Below are 20,161 nucleotides of genomic sequence, written 5' to 3' on the forward strand. Positions count from 1 at the left end.
ATTCTGATCTCTCAATCCTTTGATTGGCTGTAGACTCAGCTCATCACTGTTGACGTTGAAAGGAATTGTTAGCATTAGCTGCAAAAAAAAAACAAAAAAAAATTTAATAATTGTAGATTCCCCCAAAAATTTAATCTGGTTTCATAAGTAAACTAGAAAATTTTCTGTTTTGTTGAATTCAATCAAGGGGTTCATTAGCCTGAAGAAAGTGACTGAAGCAGTTGCTAAATCCGTTGCTAAGGTAAGCAACTATTCGGTTCAACAAAACAGATAATTTTTCAACAATTGTAGAATCATTGAATGTTTTATTGAGGAAAAAATGAAATCCCTTTTTATGGACAAATATTGGTTTGGTGATCCCGGGGAATGTTAAGAAATGTTATCCTTGAACCATTTTTGGCATTCTATAGCCAATATTGAGATGGAAATATTCATATTTACTCATAATGGCACTTTAATTAAGCAATTAATTAAAAGCTCCATTCAGACCTAAATACCTGACTCCATATTTTACAGATGGGTATCATATATCATGGTCAAGATTTATTTGTTTGGTATGGACTTTTGATTGTATAGGCAATGTGTTGAAACAGTAAAACATGAAAGTAATTGGTTATTAAAACATTCTTTAATTTGATTTACTTATTACCTTGATTGAAACACACTAGAAATATAATTTTCAGTATGTTAAGCAACACTGTATTTGTTGATTGATCCTGTTCTATGCAAGTTATGCCTAGGCTGGCTAGTGTCTTTGACTTAAATTTAGATTTTTCCTATTAAAGTTAGTAATTTAAAAAAAATTTAAATGATTTTAGATCACAGAATATGCATCAGAATGTACAACAACAGTTGAGAGATTATATTAAAATAAAGATATTCAAATTAATTCTTGCTAAAGATGTTTGAAAAAATTTAAACAAATATCTTTCCAAGTACCGCGGTATGAGGTGTGGATAGCAGAAAAAATGAAACAATAATGATAGATCTCTCATCAGACTAAGTACAGTGCAGTATTTCTTATAGTTCTGCTCGGTTCACACTGCCTGCAGATTTAAAAGATATTGGAATTGTATTCAAGATGCAGTTTGAATTATGAAATACTAATTCTCTAGGGGTGTATAAGTGAGCGAAGAGAAGAGGATTATGCAGCTAGCCACTATTCAGCTTATTATATTACTCATATAAAATTGAATAGGCTTCAGACTGATTAAATTTTTTTACTTGATGAGGAGGCTCTTCATTAGAATACCCTTTGTACGTAGATATCTTGATGACTGCAACAGAAGTAAAATCTTCATATTGGAATAATATTTAATGTTTAATTACTATTAAAATTCTGTTAGATTTTTTTGTCTATTATTAGATATGTCTTGTTATTCTGCATGAATTTCGCAGATAAATGTATCAAGAGATTATTGAAGAGTTTGATTCAAATTCTAATCAATATCCATGGAACTCCTATGAAATCCATTAAAACCTGTAATGATGTTTTATTTGTGTAGTGTAAAGTAAATGTGTATGGTTGGCATGTGTGTAGTGACTGACTGTCATGTTTGTGTATCATGTGTCTAGTGATGGCTTCCAATGGCATATCTAAATAAAGGGCAGTGGCATAATGGCTATTAACCTCTCACTGGCTAAATCTAGGGGCCCAAGAATATTTATCAACATTTTTTATTTTGTCCCAAACTGGCCGAATAGCAGAATGTGTTAAAAATCATCATAATACAACATCCTTTGGCATCAAAAGGTGGAAGCAAGGGGTACCAAATGGGCTTTCTATGTGGACACAACCCCTAGGCTAGGGGACTCAAACAAGCCTTAGCCAGTGGCCCTAACCTCTTTGTTTTACCACTGTTAATGGGGTGGAAAATTGTCGGAGGAGTACACTAGTAGCTCATCTTCCTTCCTCCCATCTCCCTAAAGAAAAAATCAAAAACACAATAAAAAAAACTAAATAAAAAAAACTTGTGCATCCCTATGATACTTTCACTAATAATTTAAGTTTTGTAAGTAAAAAAAAAAAAAAGAAAAAAAATAATAATTATTAAAACTCACTCACATCTCCATCGTTTTACTCACATACACACACAGGGTACCACCATTTTTATAGACCACTGCACTATGTAGCTATTTCTTTTATGAAATAGTGATTAATTTGCCTGGAAACTCAATAAATTTACATACAACCATTAAGAACCCTGTAGGTTTTATGGGATTCTAGAGTATGTTTTAAAAGCCAGTAAAATGGTGATATGGTACCACAATGCCTAGGAAACTTGGATTGCATTTGGTAGCAGGCCTAGGAGCAATGAAGTTTCAGACAGTCCTTGATCTTGGCTCTTTTAAGTGTAGCCTAAGGTGACATACAGTTTCTTTGTAGACATTAATTAACTATTTGCCATCTTTACTTGCAAATGAGCACTTCAATTCAGGTAGTATAATTTATGGGTTTAATCTGTAATAAAATTTTAAAAACCATAAAAAATCAGCCAACTTACTGAAATACTCATTTAATATAATCAAATAATGTCTAAAACAGCATGGTTTTATGCTATATTGTAGATGTTTTACTAATAAAATGAAATTTATTCTGGTTATTGGCGAAGAAAAGATTTTTTAGCATTTCATTAATTAAAATTTCCTTTTACTTTAACTAAAAAAAATAGAATCGCCATAAATGCTCCTTTTATTTCAGGTTATGAACAGTGGTGGTTGTTATCGATAATTAAAGGCAAATACAACCAATTTTAACAATCTAGTTTTACCCTCAAAGCAATAGATCTCGTTAGCCGTAGGTCTACATATTTAATCCCAGTGTTACTACTGCCACAATTATCGAATGAAGCAGTTTATATAAATCGCCGTGATAGTCTCCCTCAACTTTTCTAAAGTGTAATTTATTTGCGGGTGTGACTGGCGGAGTAATTACGCTACCTTGTATCCTTGAGCAAAGCACTTTGAGCGAGGCACTTTATCTAAATTTGTAGGAGTGGGATATGGTAGAATGTTGTCTTGAATGTGTTTTGTGCACAAGGCAGCATGGCTACGTGTAGCTCCAAGGATGTGGAGAAGGTTTCACCTTGTGCCAGTTTATCAATTTTTGGAATGGACAACCAGGGAAAATAATATCATTGCCAGACTGGTGCCAGTACCAGTCCAACCATTGACAAAATGTATTGTACAAATTCCCATTATTCCTATTATATTTTGCTCATCTATGTATTGTCTGTTCGGTTTAAACCATGAGAAAATAAGGTGGTGGTGACTGTAGCAGTTATTGCTGTGCATAAAACAACCACTGTGCCATATCCCATGTCAGGGATTGTTTTTAAAGATTGTAAATAAGACTATAAATTCAGTTGAATTAGTCTTTCAATCTCTATACTGTTGGAGTTTCTGGGGACTTTATCAGTTTCAATGTGTGTAGTACATGATGTTATCACACTCAACATGTGTAATTACTTGATGTTATCTAAAGTTATCATGATGAATAGATCATGATAAGTTTATCACAATAACTTATGTGAACATGCCTACTGTGTTTTGTGCACAAGGCAGCATGGCTACGTGTAGCTCCAAGGATGTGGAGAAGGTTTCACCTTGTGCCAGTTTATCAATTTTTGGAATGGACAACCAGGGAAAATAATATAATTGCCAGACTGGTGCCAGTACCAGTCCAACCATTGACAAAATGTATTGTACAAATTCCCATTATTCCTATTATATTTTGCTCATCTATGTATTGTCTGTTCGGTTTAAACCATGAGAAAATAAGGTGGTGGTGACTGTAGCAGTTATTGCTGTGCATAAAACAACCACTGTGCCATATCCCATGTCAGGGATTGTTTTTAAAGATTGTAAATAAGACTATAAATTCAGTTGAATTAGTCTTTCAATCTCTATACTGTTGGAGTTTCTGGGGACTTTATCAGTTTCAATGTGTGTAGTACATGATGTTATCACACTCAACATGTGTAATTACTTGATGTTATCAATAACAGCCTCAATGTGCATAGTACATGATGTTATCACTCTCAAAGTGTGTAGTACTTGATGTTATCAATATCAGTCACAATGTGTGTACACTGTAGTATATGATGTTATCACTCTCAATGTTTGTAGTACATGATGTTATCACTCTCAATGTGTGTTGTATATAATGTTATCACTCTCATTGTGTATATTACACAATGTTAACAGTCTTAATGTGTGTAGTACATGATGTTATCAGTCCCAATGTGTGTAGTACATGATATCACTCTCAGTGTGTGTAGTACATGATGTTATCACTCTCAATATGTGTAGTACATGATGTTATCAGTCTCAATGCAGGGGTTTCTGGTTTATCGAAACTTGTGGAAATCGAGACGGCCTTCTGTTACACCGACAAGCATGCAAGAATCTCCGTAAAATATAATCCCTCTCCTTTAGTTTTTCAAAATTATTGAAAAATGGAGAAAAAAATGAAAATTATATTCAAATTGAAGTCTCAGAGTGCCATAATCATAAATTCTCTTACCTCAGCCCCAACCATGGTCGGGATAAGGAGGTGTAGATCCTCCATCAGTGAAATTCCCTCAATCGGCCCCTTTGAATTCTTGGATCCGCCACTACAGATCTCCTAGAATTGATTTCTACAGTAACTTGGGACCAGCTCAATGTGAGGGTAAAGTAGGAAGCTATTTTTTTGTAATTCAAAATTAAGAATTTTCAGGATGGGGAACATAATTCTAGGATTGTACAGTAAAGCAAATTTCTTTCACCTCAAAGGTACATAATATAATTGTTTCTTGTATATTTTGGTTTATTTAAAAAAAATCAAATATTATACATAATGTTTTAAATATTTGACGGTCATGCATTCTGGTCATACAACTGCATCGTTGCACAATTGGTGATGAGTGAAAATGTTAAAGCACCAGATACAAACACTTGTGGTTTATCTAATTATAGAAGCCAACACTAGCAGTCAAAGTACTTGCTGGAAGTGCTCCCATAGGACAAGGCATGGAACGCATTTATAGACGCTACGCAGAACATTTCCAATTACTGCAGAGCGACTGAAACAAACATGAAGAATTGACTTGTCTGAAGTGGAAAATCTGACGCTATTTAATTAATAATAAGAAATAAAATGAAGGCGAGGAAAAATGTTAAGACACACATGATTTCCCCCTTGGATATGTCAACCTTTGTGTTGCTACAGTATGTATTCCTCCTTATCCCCCAGTTGTTTTCCCTCCAGAGACAGCCTTTGATCAGTTTTTAAATGCTGAGACTCAGTTGTTGGCTAGAACAAGGTTCGGCATACTATGGGTCACCATCTACCTGTGTGCTGCCAAAATATTTTGGTGGGTCATGATAGAAGGGATTAAAAATTAGCAACTATATTGCTAGTTATACATAGAAAAACAGTACATGTCATTGTGTAATAATATTCAGTGTCTAACTGTATAACATAAGATTTTAACGCAAGATTTTATTAATAATTATTTACAATTTAATGATACAAATATAGGTTAAAAAAAAAAACAAATAGGCCCATATGGTAAAATCAGGTATAAAACTTGAAATGAAACATACCTGCATAAAACAAGCATGATAGAAGCCTAGCTTTTATTTTATTTTATTTTTTAGCTTTTTTTGGATACAAACATTTCACATTTCATATGTTTACATACCCCTGAAAAGTGATTTTTTTTTAAAGGTCACAATTTGTGCTGATGGAAGCAAGTTCCAAATGACAAAAGCAGAGGTTTTAAGATGAACAGTCTCTAGTTCTCCATGAGGTGCATCAAAAAGGTTATTGAGATGAGCGAAGAGCTTCAGAAAATGGGAAGCTATAATAGAGAAGTTTAAAGTTAAACATGATTAATTTGAACATGTGGAACAAATGCAACCTTTTCAACATGAGGGCGAAGTTCCCCCATCGGCGTTTCTTTAAAACAACACACATAGCCTTGTTCTGCAACCTTTGGAGAAATGGCAAACTTGTTAGATGTTTTTCTAGTAATCCAATCGTAATTGACATCTTCTGGCATAGTTCCTCTAAGCTGCTCTCTTGGAAACCAAGTCCTCAACGTTACTACAGTAGTTTCATCTCAGTTCTTTTACTTGTTCTGCGCTGGGCATACCATGTCTCCTTCTCCCTAAAGTAGATATGACACTGTATTTATCAGTATTTTCTTAATCTTTTTCTGTTCATTACATTTTTTATATACCATCTCTTTTGTTATGATGTATATTATATGTATAGATAACCCTACTGATGATGACATAATTAATGTCGAAATATTAAATTCCAACACATAGGCGTGAATTTCGATACTTCGAGTATGTATTATACTAACCTAATATATGCTATTCTTATAACACATCAATTTTGTTGATATTATTTATTTAAAAAGTGACACTTTTTTATATGCCATCACTTTCTTTGTGATTTATATTTTTATAATAATGTATCATTTGGGATAACCCTACTGATATAGTATGCAAGGAAACTGCACTCAAGTAGTTAAAAATCACCTCATAGTACCACATTTAACCAGCTAGTATCCTCTTACTTTCCTATTACATCGCCCCTCCCCATCAGCCCTGTGTCTGTGCCCTCAGATGTACTGTTACTGATTTTTAAGTTTAATTCGGTTTTTAGCTTATGGTACCCACAGTTGTGGATTCCAATGAATGATTCGGATTATTTGATATTGAAATTTAACAGTATTGGGTTTTTTTTTTCTTTATTAATTCCAGGAATTGCTTGACAAAATGGGTTCTATCAGTAATGGGAATGACAACATCCACGTCTTACCAAAAGAACGTTCATTTGTGGCTTCGTGGGGATCGTACGACATCGTAAGAGCTGAGCTTGAAGTAAGTACTATCAAAGTCGCATTTGTAATCATGCTCTCTTTCCCATTAAATGAAAGGTAATGTAGTGGAATTGCCATGGCTAAATTTGTATGGTTAATTTAATATAATTCACATCTATTGACTCAAATCTAGAGATGTGCACATCAAGTTCATTTGGAAATGACTGCAGTTTATAACTTAACCAGCAAGACATTAATGTTTGCAGTTGACATCGTTTAAATGTCTTTCTATATTCACCATTGATGTCTTTAATTGCACAGTATGTTGCTGCTTAGCGTTATTGGTTGGTGTACTTCCAATATCTCCTAAATTTTGTGTCTTAAAATGTACCAAATCACAGGAACGGACTTGAATGTTACTATACCATCAAAGATTAAGCACCTTAGTTCGATTACGATTATTTGTATTATTTAGTCATTTAAATAAAATGGTCGTAAATCTTTATTTAGCAGTAAGTCAGTGAGTGACTGTTTACTTACTCAGTAAAATAAAATTTCCAAAAAAAATAATAAGTTAAATATATTCAATTAATAATAAAGGAAATATTAAAAATAAAGATAATAACAAAACAATAATTTTAATAATAATAATTATAATAGTACTGTCAAATACTGTAATAAGCTGCTCACAGATTCTTGTAAGCAAATAAAATATACGTCACAATTTCTCATAATTTACCTCAAATTTTGTTGAAGAACCTAAATCATAATGTGGTAGAACCAATTAATAAGCTTAATTCACTGCTCTTATAACAGAGAGTGTTAAATCATGTTTGTGTATGTTAGAGTTGAACCTAGAATATTTAGATTTGAAGGAAGGCACTTGGCTACTAAATCACAGCTCTAATCTCATTCCATGTTTTACTATCATTTCAGAAGCATTCCCATTTTTCAATATCACATGGATAAGATAAATAGGATTATGAAGTTCCTCTTTGTATTGCATAGATTTCTTCAGTTTTAAACTAGGATAGGTGGTGCCTGAGGCTAAAATGGCAAAAACCAGCTTACATAGAGTATCAGGTCCGAGCCAAGGACATATCTCCATACTGCAGCATAGAGGCTGGTTTGGTATGAAAAACCTAATTTGACATATTACGATGCTGGCTTATATAGTGTAGGACTTACAATACATGTGTGATGCCTAATTATTTTGCACTATAGAAAGATATCACCATTAACCATAAAATAGGATAAAAATAACATTGGATGTATTTTTCAATTTTCTTAGCCTAATTTTATATAATGATGCAGTGAAAGAAAAATAAAGGTATAAATTAAACCACAATGATGGTAGAGCAAGAGAGAAAGTATTTGAGAAAGGAAACAATTAGTCAACGTTGATAGACGATAAGGCTTGTCTTGTCCAATTAATCATAATATAAGTGTAATTAGAGAAACTATAGCACTGCACTATCTTGTGATTTGAACTGTGTAAGTTAGAAGAGCTAGAAACAAATGTCTAATGGCCATTTTTTTTTCCATTGCCATTTTTTTTTCCATTCCATGCGTTTGTTTTCATGCCCTTGTGGTTAGAGTTCACTTTCAGGAACTTTGATTTATAAAATAATGTTTCAAATATGTAAATAGGGCAATTGAAACTAAATCAAGTTGTACGGCCTGTTTTATTGTAATTTTATACATTAGATACAAATTGTGCCTTGTTATTAGGACCAAAACAATGGTAAGGTGACACTTGTTTCCCAGACATTAATGTTTTTCAAAGAACGTCAGAGGAGGGTGGAAAAGAAATAAAATTGGAATATTGTTTTCTTATTTAGAAAATCGTTTTGCCAAAACGGAGGAGAAAATTTAAAAAAAAGAAATTATATTGTTTAATGTAAACAGTAAGTAGTAATTGGATGGTTAAATGCTTGATTATTAGGAGAAATGTAATTTTTTTTTTTGATGATTTCAAGGCAGCTGCGGGCGTAATAAAAATAAGAAAAACATTCTGTGTGGTGTCGGGCGGGTTTTCGAAACAAGGTATAAAAAAAAGTCTCGTCTAAAACAAATTATAATGATGATAATCGCTGTAATTGTTGTTTTTATTCTCCATGCCTTTCTAGTCATCTTACTCGCTACTTACCCACTCGTCACCTTTGATCTTTGTAAAATCCTCTCACTGTTTCTAAATTTCGCACAACATTATGGCCAAACATCTGCTGCCTCGTATCTTTGGAATGAACTACCTTCTTTCATTACATCATGTAACTCTATTAACACATTTAAATCTGAACTTAAAACTCATCTTCTTTAACAGCCTTGCTTCAACATTGCACCTTTAATCATTATTCATGAAATTGGTGCATTGAAAGTTTTTATTTATATGAGTATTATTATTTTTATAACAGCATAGTTATATTGTTATATTACCATCATCTTCATTATATTATCTCTGTTTTTCATCATCACCATCATAATTGTCATTAAATTGCCATCGTCGTTGATGTCACTGTCATCACCATCATCATTATATCATCATCACCATTATATCATCATCATCACTATCATCATCATTGTCATCAGTATCATCATCATCATCATCAATGTCATCATCATCATCAAAACAACATTATTATCGTCGTCACACCGCCATCATCATACATCATGCCTTTGATTCTTTTAAATTGCTAAACTCAACAAATCATACAAACAAGGAAAACCTGACTTTGTATTTTGATAAAATTGTTAAAGGTATACTCATCACTAAGGATTTCTTTTTTACTTAATGATAAGTCATTGAATTCATTGTCAAGTTTTTAATGAGTGCATAACCCTGATCGAATAATACAGGTGTACATCTCCCTGTCAACCCATGTGGGCCTGCTTGGGGCCCATTGATACTGCAGACCATGAACTGCTTGACCCCCCCCCCCCCCCCCCCCCCCCCCCCCTATTGCTACTTATAACTTGACTACAGTAAATGTCTCTTTGGGCACTTTTGCTTTGTTTAAAACAGCCATGTAAACTCTGCACATTCTTACAATTCTTTTGCTGTGTTTGTTAATATTGATCAGGTACATCATCTACATTTAAGGTACATTGCTTTTCTCCACCTTGGAGTATTAGTAGGTTATTAAGAAAATGAATACATTGTAGAATGAGATATACAGTACTGCTGTTCTTCAATAATGGCCCCAGGGTGTTCAGTTTTTTCCTCATTTCTTTCCCAATATTGCTCTACTTAAAGTGACAAACAGACAATAGCTAAACAAATTAAACCTTTTGCTCAACACGTATTCTGTCAAATGTTCTACTTTACTAGAACTAAATTATTTTCTTTACAGTGATTATGTGTTTTATATCATACTCACCATGGTAATCATATATGCCTAGAAGCCTCTGTGATTATGAGCTATGTATGACTACCTTTATTTCTTATTTAATGTATATATGGGTATATTATATACACCAACTACAGTGATTTATATGTGTTTACATATATAAAAATTGCCATGGTACATTAATCACAAGATATGCCTTGAAGCTTCTGTTGTATGAGCTGTGCGGACTACCATTATTCCATATTTAATGTTTATATGGGTACATTATTATACACCAAAACACTAATGTACGTTATCCCAAATATACTAAATAGTCAAAGGGTATATAGAATGGCAATCGGTCCGACTGTCAGGGTTTTCTTTGAAACAGAATCTTATCTCAGAAAGTACTACCGTGAAATAAAAAGAGGGCATCTTTGAAAGAGATGATATACACGTAAAAGTTGTTCGTATCGAACGCATCCTTCATGTAGCCTGTTTGGATTTCAAACTCAGTTTCAAACAAGTTATAATAGGGCATCCCCTATTTCGTTGTAGTGCTGCGTTTTTCTTTTCATTGCGTGCATGAAAAGTCAGGATAATCGGGCCTCTTGCCTTCTGTACTGTACTCTGATAAAATACAACACAGTTAGACTTGTTGTAATCTTAAAGTTTGGTCTTTTTTTTGGGTAGCAAAAAAAAAAACCCCTAAAATATTCTTGTTGCTTGTATCTTGCCATCTCAAAACAATACAAACCTTACATTAATTAATTTACAATTTATTATTTTTCCCTAATTGAAAAAAGAAAGCAGATTTAAATAAGATTTGGCTGCCAATCATATTGATTTTTTAAATGATTCAGTGACAGATTCTCAGGAAGAGCCTAATGAGATGTAGAAATGTTAATATGGCAATACAAACGTGATGCAGTGACAGCATAAACTTATATAGAATAGAACATTAAAGGATACATACATTTTCTTGAAATGCTAAATGTTTTTGTGGGGTTTTTTTTCCCATTTACTACAGGGCTTTGAGGAACTGATGAGAATGGGAGTGTGGGATTTTGTGATTAACTTAAGTGGAGCAGATTTACCAATTCGAGATGTTGATGACTTAGCTGCCATGTTCTCTACAGCAAGAGGTAAATAATCAAGATATTGGAGTTGAATCTCTACTGTATATCTAAAATTAAAACAATAGCTCCACCAGAATTATTCCATGATTCCAGATAATTAATACATTAATTAATTAATTAATTATTATTAACATTATTGACATTTTTTTATGTGATTGAAATTTTCTTAATATATTTAATGAGATTCCTAATGCCTGTGGGATCCAATGGGTAAGTGTAAAATGAAGTACAGTTCACCTTCAATTCAAAACTCCGAATTCTGAGACTACACTAATTCAAGACACATTTTCCAAAGTAAACTAATAATCTTAATCTTTTCATCACAATTTAACCTGAAGACCGAACCTTCAAACCACCCCAAATATTTAGGTCCCAAAAACGATCTTGAATTTAAGGGCCAAATGTATTAATAGTTTTTAAACACACTTTAATTCATACCATGATTTTTATTACTTCAATGATGAGTCTTAAAATTAAGAAAAAAATAAAAATTAATATAATGAATAATTTTAAACTGTCGTATTGAATGAATGAGCAATATATATGACATTTTGCGTTATTTATTTTATAATGGCTTGTTTTATTCTATTTCAAATGTGAAGAAATCTATTCTGAAAATAATCAATTTGCAGCGTGCATGTCATATCAGTATATTGAATTTGTATTGCTTTTTGAAAGTAAAGATGCATAGTATTTTATATCTACTTCCTATAATATGCTTCGGGAAAATGATTTTGGTTTCTATTACTATATTAATTGGAGATATTGGCAACAAAAGCGTCCCATTGGCATTAAAGATACTGTTGTTCAATTGTGTTGATAGTAAAATCATGAAATATTAATTTGTTATTTATAATCCACATTACAGTTTCATGGCTCAAGAGAAAGTCGTTTATGTTATGTAGACTATGATTCGATGGTGAAGGTGTTAGATCATGGGATTCTATTAATATTGCAGGTTTTAATTTTATGCGTATCAACGGGAATTGGAATGATCGGTCACAGAAACCGACAGACACCTCAGTATGGTATGGCTGCGGTGCTCATGTTTACAATATCTCATACCGCAGCGGGAAGGCTCCTTGGAGTGATATGCATAGCACATCGCAATGGGCAGTGTTCAGCAGGTAAAGGCAGTCCAGTGTTCATCATCTGCATATGAAATTTGCATATCAAATTGTATTTCAAATTTGCATATCTGATTTGAATATTTTTGCATTTTATCTATTTCTTATATATAATCTTTTTTCATATCAACATTTTAATGAATTACATGTATGTGAAAATTTGCATATCAAAACATTTGTATCATCAAATTTAATCGTAGTCATGTCACTTGCCAATATCTTTTGGATGTTTAAATCAGTGGTAGTGTGTACTGTATAATGCTGGTTTCTGTGAATCAGTCTCTAGACTACTCATGTGTGTAATTTGAGAATCTCAAGTTTAGACTTCCATGGGAACAATATTGATTTCTCTCTATTTTATTAACATTTAATAGAATTTATCGCAATGGAAACCATGCCTAATTATATAAAAATATATTTTATAGGCCTATTAGATTTATTAAACTCTACCATTTTTCTTTATTCTATTTTCCCCATATCTGCTGACATTGACAGCTTCCAAACTGCTGTTAACTCATGGAACAGTTTCAATCTTTTTTTAAAGTTTTTTTTTTATCATTTATTTCATTTTAATTCATCTATTTATTTATTATTTACTGTATTTATCTTTTTAATGCTCTTATTTTCCCAGTCTCAAGTTTCGTTCTTTTTCTGTGACTCGGTCGCATTTCATCTTTTGATAGCGACATCTGACCTGTTTCCAGATAGAAAAGAAATAAAAAATTTAAACATTCATTTGTATTCTTTGCCTAAATATCAACATTTTTATTTATTTTTTGTAATTTTCCATTTTCTTTCTCCTTAATCCTTCTGTTTTTTTCTTCCTCTCCATCCTCTTCCTTCCTTTGCCTCTTTCTTTAATTCTTATCCTTTATTGGCAGTCAAGACCGCTGGTTTGGAGGGCCTGGTCTCTAAGTAAACTTAATTACTATAACATATGTCAGAGAACCACTCCCATCCAATAATTACAAATATATATCATTAAAATATAAAGCATATAAATATACATCATGCAACAAGTACAGGAAAACAAAATCAGTAAAATTAAAAAGAGGAGCAACAAAGGAAAAATATTTATGATTATAATTATTATCATTAATATAACCATTAATTTTACCATTATTATTACAGTTAAACTTGCCGAAGTCAACTTTGCCTAGCTCGAATAATTTCTAAGTCGATCTTATTTTACATGCCAAATTGTTGCGTATTCGGTTAATAACCCTCTGTAAATCAAATTTTATCTAAGACGAACAATTTTTCAATTCGATTTTGGATTCAACTTAGGCAATTTTAACTATTATTATTGTTATTAATTGAGTGACACTCTCAACAGAGAATATTTTCTAGGCCATCCCCCTTTTCTTGAGGGCGTGAAGTGAGATGAAACAAAAACAACAAACCTTAATATCATGTCTACCATGAACACACTGACATAAACCTGTGTTTTTTGATATAGAATCACTAAAGCCAACACTCACTCACAAGCCAAGAACTGTTTGCTGTCATTTTATCCTGCTTTATATCTATCACCTGCATCTTCTTTATTCCATCTTAGATACTTATCATTTATTTTTTCTGTGTCAGAATATCTTGAGTGTTTTTTAGTATCTATTACATCATTAAGTTATCAAGTTTCTGTTTCATGCTGACAAATATTAGTGTAGTGCACATGAATATGTAGTGTGTATTGATATATTTATGGATGTAGACGGGGGTGGATGTATGAATTTTGTTGTTTTAGGATGCATTCCTGTGCAGACTGTGTTGACGGGTGGATGTATACATTTGTAATTAGACTTAATGAAATAAAAATTATACATATGGATTTATAAGTACAGTATGTAGATATTTTTGGATTTAGGCATGTATAGATGTATTAGATTTGGTGTGGATGGTTTAACAAACTTACGAACAATCTTTTTAACTTCTAAATAAGATTGTATTTAAAAAATAATATAAAAAGTTGCAACAGCCAAGAAATAAAACATTTATTTCACCTATACATGGGTATATACTTTTACATCCATATCATCACTACATCTATATATGTTTACATGCTTCTACATCCATAGATGCCTACATCTATCTATTGTCAACAGCGTATGTAGATATGTAAAGGTAGTCCTAGATTCATTACTGAACGTAGGGGAATGAGCTGTTAACCCATTGTACTAAGCCTCGTCATTGTGTGGCAGGGTGGCCAGTTCCTTTCCACGCTGCCTTTTTCCTTCCAGTAGTGAACCATGGCATACCCATTTATACTCTTGGGTGGAGAAAAAGACAAACGTAGGTAAAGTGCCATATATAGATAAGTGGACATTTATAAAAACAGTTAGGCATGGATATGTTGATGTGTCAGAATATGAAGACAGGCATTTAGACATGTGCAGTAGATGATAACATGGGTAAGTAAACATACACATTTGTGGATGAAGATATGTGCAAGAATGTAGAGAAGTGTGAGGTGATACAGATATGCAGGGATACTGTATACAGACCTCCGAAGTTGTACATGTGGAAGGTGACATGTAAATCTAGATATATATGAATATATAGAGGCGTGCATGATTAAAGATATACAGTATGATATATGGATGTAAAAGCGACATGGTTGTAGACATGTACCAATGTAAACGTATGGATTTGTGTAAACTGTTGTGATCCATTTCCGTAAGTGGCAATATTATCCTGTTTAAGTTCTAGGTTTGTTTTTAGAAAGGCTGTCATTGATATTACCAGAAATTTTATGCAGGTAGTTATTATCTCTTACTGAAGCAATAAGAGATCTATATCTGCATCATCTGACTTCTGATGAAGCTTATCTAAATTGTGTTAAGTAGCTTCTGATGAGTACTCGAAACAGGTAATTTACATGTACAACATTATCAGTAGAAATGAGAAAATCTGTCATTGTTAATCAGGCTAATGACTGTTGGTGTAATAAGTCAAAAGTTAGCATTGTTTCTGACTATTAGAAAGCATGTCATATGTTCAACTGTGGATGACTTAAAGCTGGTTTTAGCATGTGTGGTCATCATGTCTGTCCTGCCAATCAAGTAAATGTTGTTATATTTTATTCATTTCGGCAAGAAACAACAATACAAAATCTGAACAAACATAAAAGTCGAGAAGAAGCAAAAGCATAAAAAACGCTGTCACTGGTAAGGTGTGCTTGTCAAGAAAATAAAAAATTATTTGATCATAAAATAAATGTTTTAATAGATCCATGTTGTTCTGTATATAATATTGTTAAGGTTTTAATTTTTACATCAAACCAAAAATAATATAGAGTAATGTTAATATTGTAGGATAGTTTTGATGTAAGGTCATACATTCAAATATGCACAAGACCATTGCTCAGTAAGAATTAACCATCTGCTTACTTTACTGGGCATGGTTTGAGCTACTGTATGTAGTTACTCCCATTTTGGAGTATGTGCCTACCTCCAAAACTCTGGTAGGCCTGGAAAAAAATGTTCAACCATGAAATTGTCTTGATAAAATGCCTCCAGCACCAAAGGTTATTTGTACAATATATAACCCAACAATTTATTCTTTTTTGAATATTTTCCCCAAAAAATACCTCTGAGATGATGCTGTCGGTCACATGGTCACACACTTTTTTCCAGCGCTGAACTGGATCCCAAAAACAATAGGGTTCAAAAGTACATATTATTAGTCACTAAGCTGCAACTCCTCTTAATGTATCCAATCAATGTATGTGTTAAGAACATGGCTCACCTGTTTATTATAAACCTGTTCTCACTGGTTTATTAGGTTGGAGAACAAATTTTTAATATAGTAAATGAATGAAAATCATATAAAATAATATGATTTTTATGACCATTTGTTATTATTTTTCAGGGATTATCTTCAATTGGTTCTGAATCCAGCTGAGAGGACAATTTATATGAATGCCTTGCAGCTCTACACTCAAACCTCCATTATTCCGGATGAGTCCTACTTCATGTCCATGCTAAGAGTCTCGCCCTACAAGTAAGCACGAACTTAACTGCTAGTTTGATTCGTATTTTTCTTTTCTTGGCATCATTCTATATTCCACCAGTCCTTTCTGGACCAGACGGCTGTTGGAACAAATCAACATTTGGAAATTGAAACTCATAGGGGTATAAGCTATTCTAGGACTAAAGGACCAAACCCAAGACAAACATTTATCTCTACTAAGAAGTTAAATATGACTCATGGTTTAGGGACTGGCGAAAACTTACATTCCATCTGGACTGGAATCAATCTGTAGTAGGTTAGTGTGCAAAAGCAAATTTTGCTGAGCAAACAACCTCAAGAGGAATTTGCTGAGCTATTTATGATCTTCGTATTTACTACTGAGCTAGATTTGATAAATCCCACCACACAAAATGAATGCGTACTCAAAATTGATGCATTCAATTTGTTAATTGAATTCGGTAGCTCGCTAGACATGAAAAATGCCGTTTTATTGGTTAAATGATTTCTTTACTGCAGTGAAGATTTATCTTCTCAAGGACAAGTTATTAAACATGACAGGTATTTTCCTCAGTCTTCAAAGGTCACGTCTTCAAAAAGAAAAATCCGCCGCACACAAGCGTAACACACCTGTGTGTGATGGGATGGTAACAATAAAGTGTTGATAAAAAGAGGAATGCGGTGGTGGATCTATCTTACAGGGTAATTGATATTTTGCATCTCAGTCAGTATCTTTGTACAGTACAAAAGATAGATGGACCTGTTCAAATTTTTCTGTTACAAATCAACTATCCGATTTAAAAAAAAAAATCTGGGTTGCATACATGTACAATCAAAGCTCTGAGATGCTTCACTAACGTAGGACCTGGTAGTGTACAACATATTCAACATATTATATTTGTTCTTTGTTGTACAATATGGATTTTAATTTCCAAAATAAAAGATGATTGATTATTTGAAAACAATATTAGGTTTTCAAATGTGATTATAAGAATTATAGTTGGTAAAATAATAGTAATTTTTACTATTGAACAAAAGCATACACAATCTGTTTGATTTGTATTCAATTATTTATTTTTATTTATTTGAGTATTTTAGTTATGTTTATGTTTATTTTTTATTTTTGGATGCTTTAAATACAAAGTACATTGATAACATTTAAAAAATCTAGGCTGGAGTTTAGATATATTACATGGTATATGCATATGATCATCAAGTGGGTGTTTTTCAGTAAAGATGTTAAAAACTAATGGCATATTGATAAAAATATACCATAAAGTACATGTCATCTAAAATATTGTGGATTAGATATCAAGACAAATGGTGTATCATTATTCATCATGAGAGGTAGATTAAAATAGTCTCAACACTCATTGCAATTTAACATGTTAGAATTTTGTAAAAGAAATAGTTGTAGAAAGTATAGAGGCATGTAGAAAAAAACGCATGGCTAGCTCATATAAATAATGAAACCATAATATTTGTTAGCCTAACAAAAATTATTATTTTTAAAAAATGCCTTTTATATAAATTGATTGCCCGAGGTCCTTGACTATTATAATTGATTTGAGTCTCTCGCATCTCCGATTGCTTTTCATTAATTCTGCTATTGATGTTATTATAGGCTACTTGATGCCAATTTCATTAATGTGTATGAGCCCCTACTGTATATTTGCTGCTTGTAGATGAATAATGAATCTCTTTTTGGTTCCTCCATGTTATTTTAGTCAGTTTATTTCTTTCGCTAGTAATAGATAGATATCTGTTTCTGGACATAATTTATTTTTGCTATGATTTGCCCATTTCATGCCTTTCTGAATTTTGTTAAAAATTCACATTTTTGCATATTTTTTTTTAACCTATTCTGGTTTCAAATTACTTTTATATCTTTTTAAAGATATACTGTCTAAATTGAGCTAATCAGTGTTTAAATGGCATATTATTATGATTATGTAAAGTAATTTGCTTCCAATTAAATAAGATTAAGAGACCATATTTTTCCCTCTTAATAGCCGTGATTACAATAATCCAAGGATGTTTCCCGTAGTTACCATATTGCATATGTTGCCTGCATAATAATAATATAGAGATTTATACCGCACCTTTTGCCAAGGGATACAAGGCACTAGTGATGTTGTTATTACCCCTGGTCATCGATCCATAATCAACCCAGCACCAAGTGCAACCTCCTCCACTCCCTGGGGAGTATTCCTAGTTGTGCGAGCAATTAATTCCAATACAGACTAATGCATACAATTCCACATCATCCTACCAGGTTCCCATTAATAATCCTGGGTGGAGAAAGGCAAAAATGAGTAAAGTGCCTTATTGCCCAAGGGCATAAGCAATGCGACGAGTGTAGGTCTCGAACTCACGATCAGGAGTCCAACACCTTACACGTTGCGCCACACGCTCCTACAATAACTTGGTTGTTGGGAATGTTGACTAGAAGAAGCGTATCTTGACATCCACTTTACAAAGTTTGTGCAGTTCCTTAGAAACCTTACACCAGTATTGTGATGGACTAGCAGTAGTAAAAACCTACATGAGTTGGTGAAACTATACTATTTCGGTACTCTTTCCATAGACCCTTAAATTTGCTTATAGTCAGTATGGATTTACAGTCTGTAAATCGGTAAAAACTGATTGCATCTCATTGGATCTTTCTGTATAGAGACAAGCAGATAAGTGTTTGAATTCAATTTCAGGGGATATTTTCTTGCAAAGGCACCTTTTCCAGCGTTTCAATCAAACTTTACAAACGACCAATCAGAACAGGTCTAGAAATACATGGTTGTCCTTCAAATGCACATGTTTTCCCACAAATGCACACGTGTTTACGTTGCTATTTTGCGCGACCTTAGCAACAATATCTAAGGTAGTGGCAGATCCAGGAATTTGAAATAGAGGGGGCCCAGTGAGGGACTTTCACAGATGGAGGGTCTATACTCTTTTTTCCTCAATTTTTGTTTAAATTTAGGGCTGGGCCTCCCTTTAATCACTATGAATAATACTGGTACCGTAATTAAAAAATAAACCCCGGTCAATGTAAAGATTTACATAGTCAAATATCTTTTCCATCAGTTTTCTATCATCGGTTGTTTGCGTTTCTTTTTATTTGGTTTCAATTTAATCCTTGATTTTCATTGTCTGATTGTAAATTGTAATTGTAAATAGAATGTAAGTTAAAGATATTAGATAAAACTAAAATTTAAAAAAAAAAAATGAAAGTCCCATTTAATTGAATATCAGAGTGTAACTGAATAAAACATACATGTGTCTTTCCGTATCAATTTCTTATATATTTTATACTGCATTTTGCATCTGTCAAATTTCTAATTCCTGAGATTTTATTTTGGTCTTGTTCTTTAATGAAAGTCTAGAAAAACACTGGCTTTTACTGCGATTGAGTAAGAAGCATCAGTATAGATGAACAGAGAGAATTCTGATAATAAATAGAGGACGTGGATACTTGATACCTCTGTTCGTCCTTAATGGCGCGTTATGTAGTCTGAAACAAGCCTAGGATTACCTAATGACCGTAATAGTGGATATAACTTGACGATTTAGCGAGGAAAGAAGTGGATTAGGAGTTTATGTTTTTTAGATTTTGGACATGGTTTTGAAATATAATACCTTCTCTAAGTCTCTGCTTTTCTATTTGAGTTTCTGGTTCTTGATATTAAGTCACTGGATAAATATAAATGTGTGCAGATTTGAGTGGCAAACAATTCTCGTATTTTCTTCATATCACCTGCAGAATCTTTGTTAAATAGACAAGTTGC

At 32.8% G+C, this 20,161-nt stretch overlaps 1 protein-coding gene across 1 annotated transcript in view; it reads left to right on the plus strand.

The window, feature by feature from the left end:
- Window positions 1–20,161, plus strand: part of LOC117118836 — a 70,792-nt gene that overhangs the window by 19,733 nt on the left and 30,898 nt on the right. The window contains exons 4-7 of the mRNA XM_033263551.1: window positions 6,760–6,879; window positions 11,175–11,289; window positions 12,242–12,410; window positions 16,278–16,409. Of these exons, the coding sequence (XP_033119442.1) occupies window positions 6,760–6,879; window positions 11,175–11,289; window positions 12,242–12,410; window positions 16,278–16,409 (536 nt within the window). The remainder of the gene's footprint in view (window positions 1–6,759; window positions 6,880–11,174; window positions 11,290–12,241; window positions 12,411–16,277; window positions 16,410–20,161) is intronic.

The sequence above is a fragment of the Anneissia japonica genome, unplaced genomic scaffold (genome assembly GCF_011630105.1).
Source record: "Anneissia japonica isolate Jap-2015-1 unplaced genomic scaffold, ASM1163010v1 scaffold737_len1565949_cov176, whole genome shotgun sequence".
NCBI lineage: Eukaryota > Metazoa > Echinodermata > Crinoidea > Comatulida > Comatulidae > Anneissia > Anneissia japonica.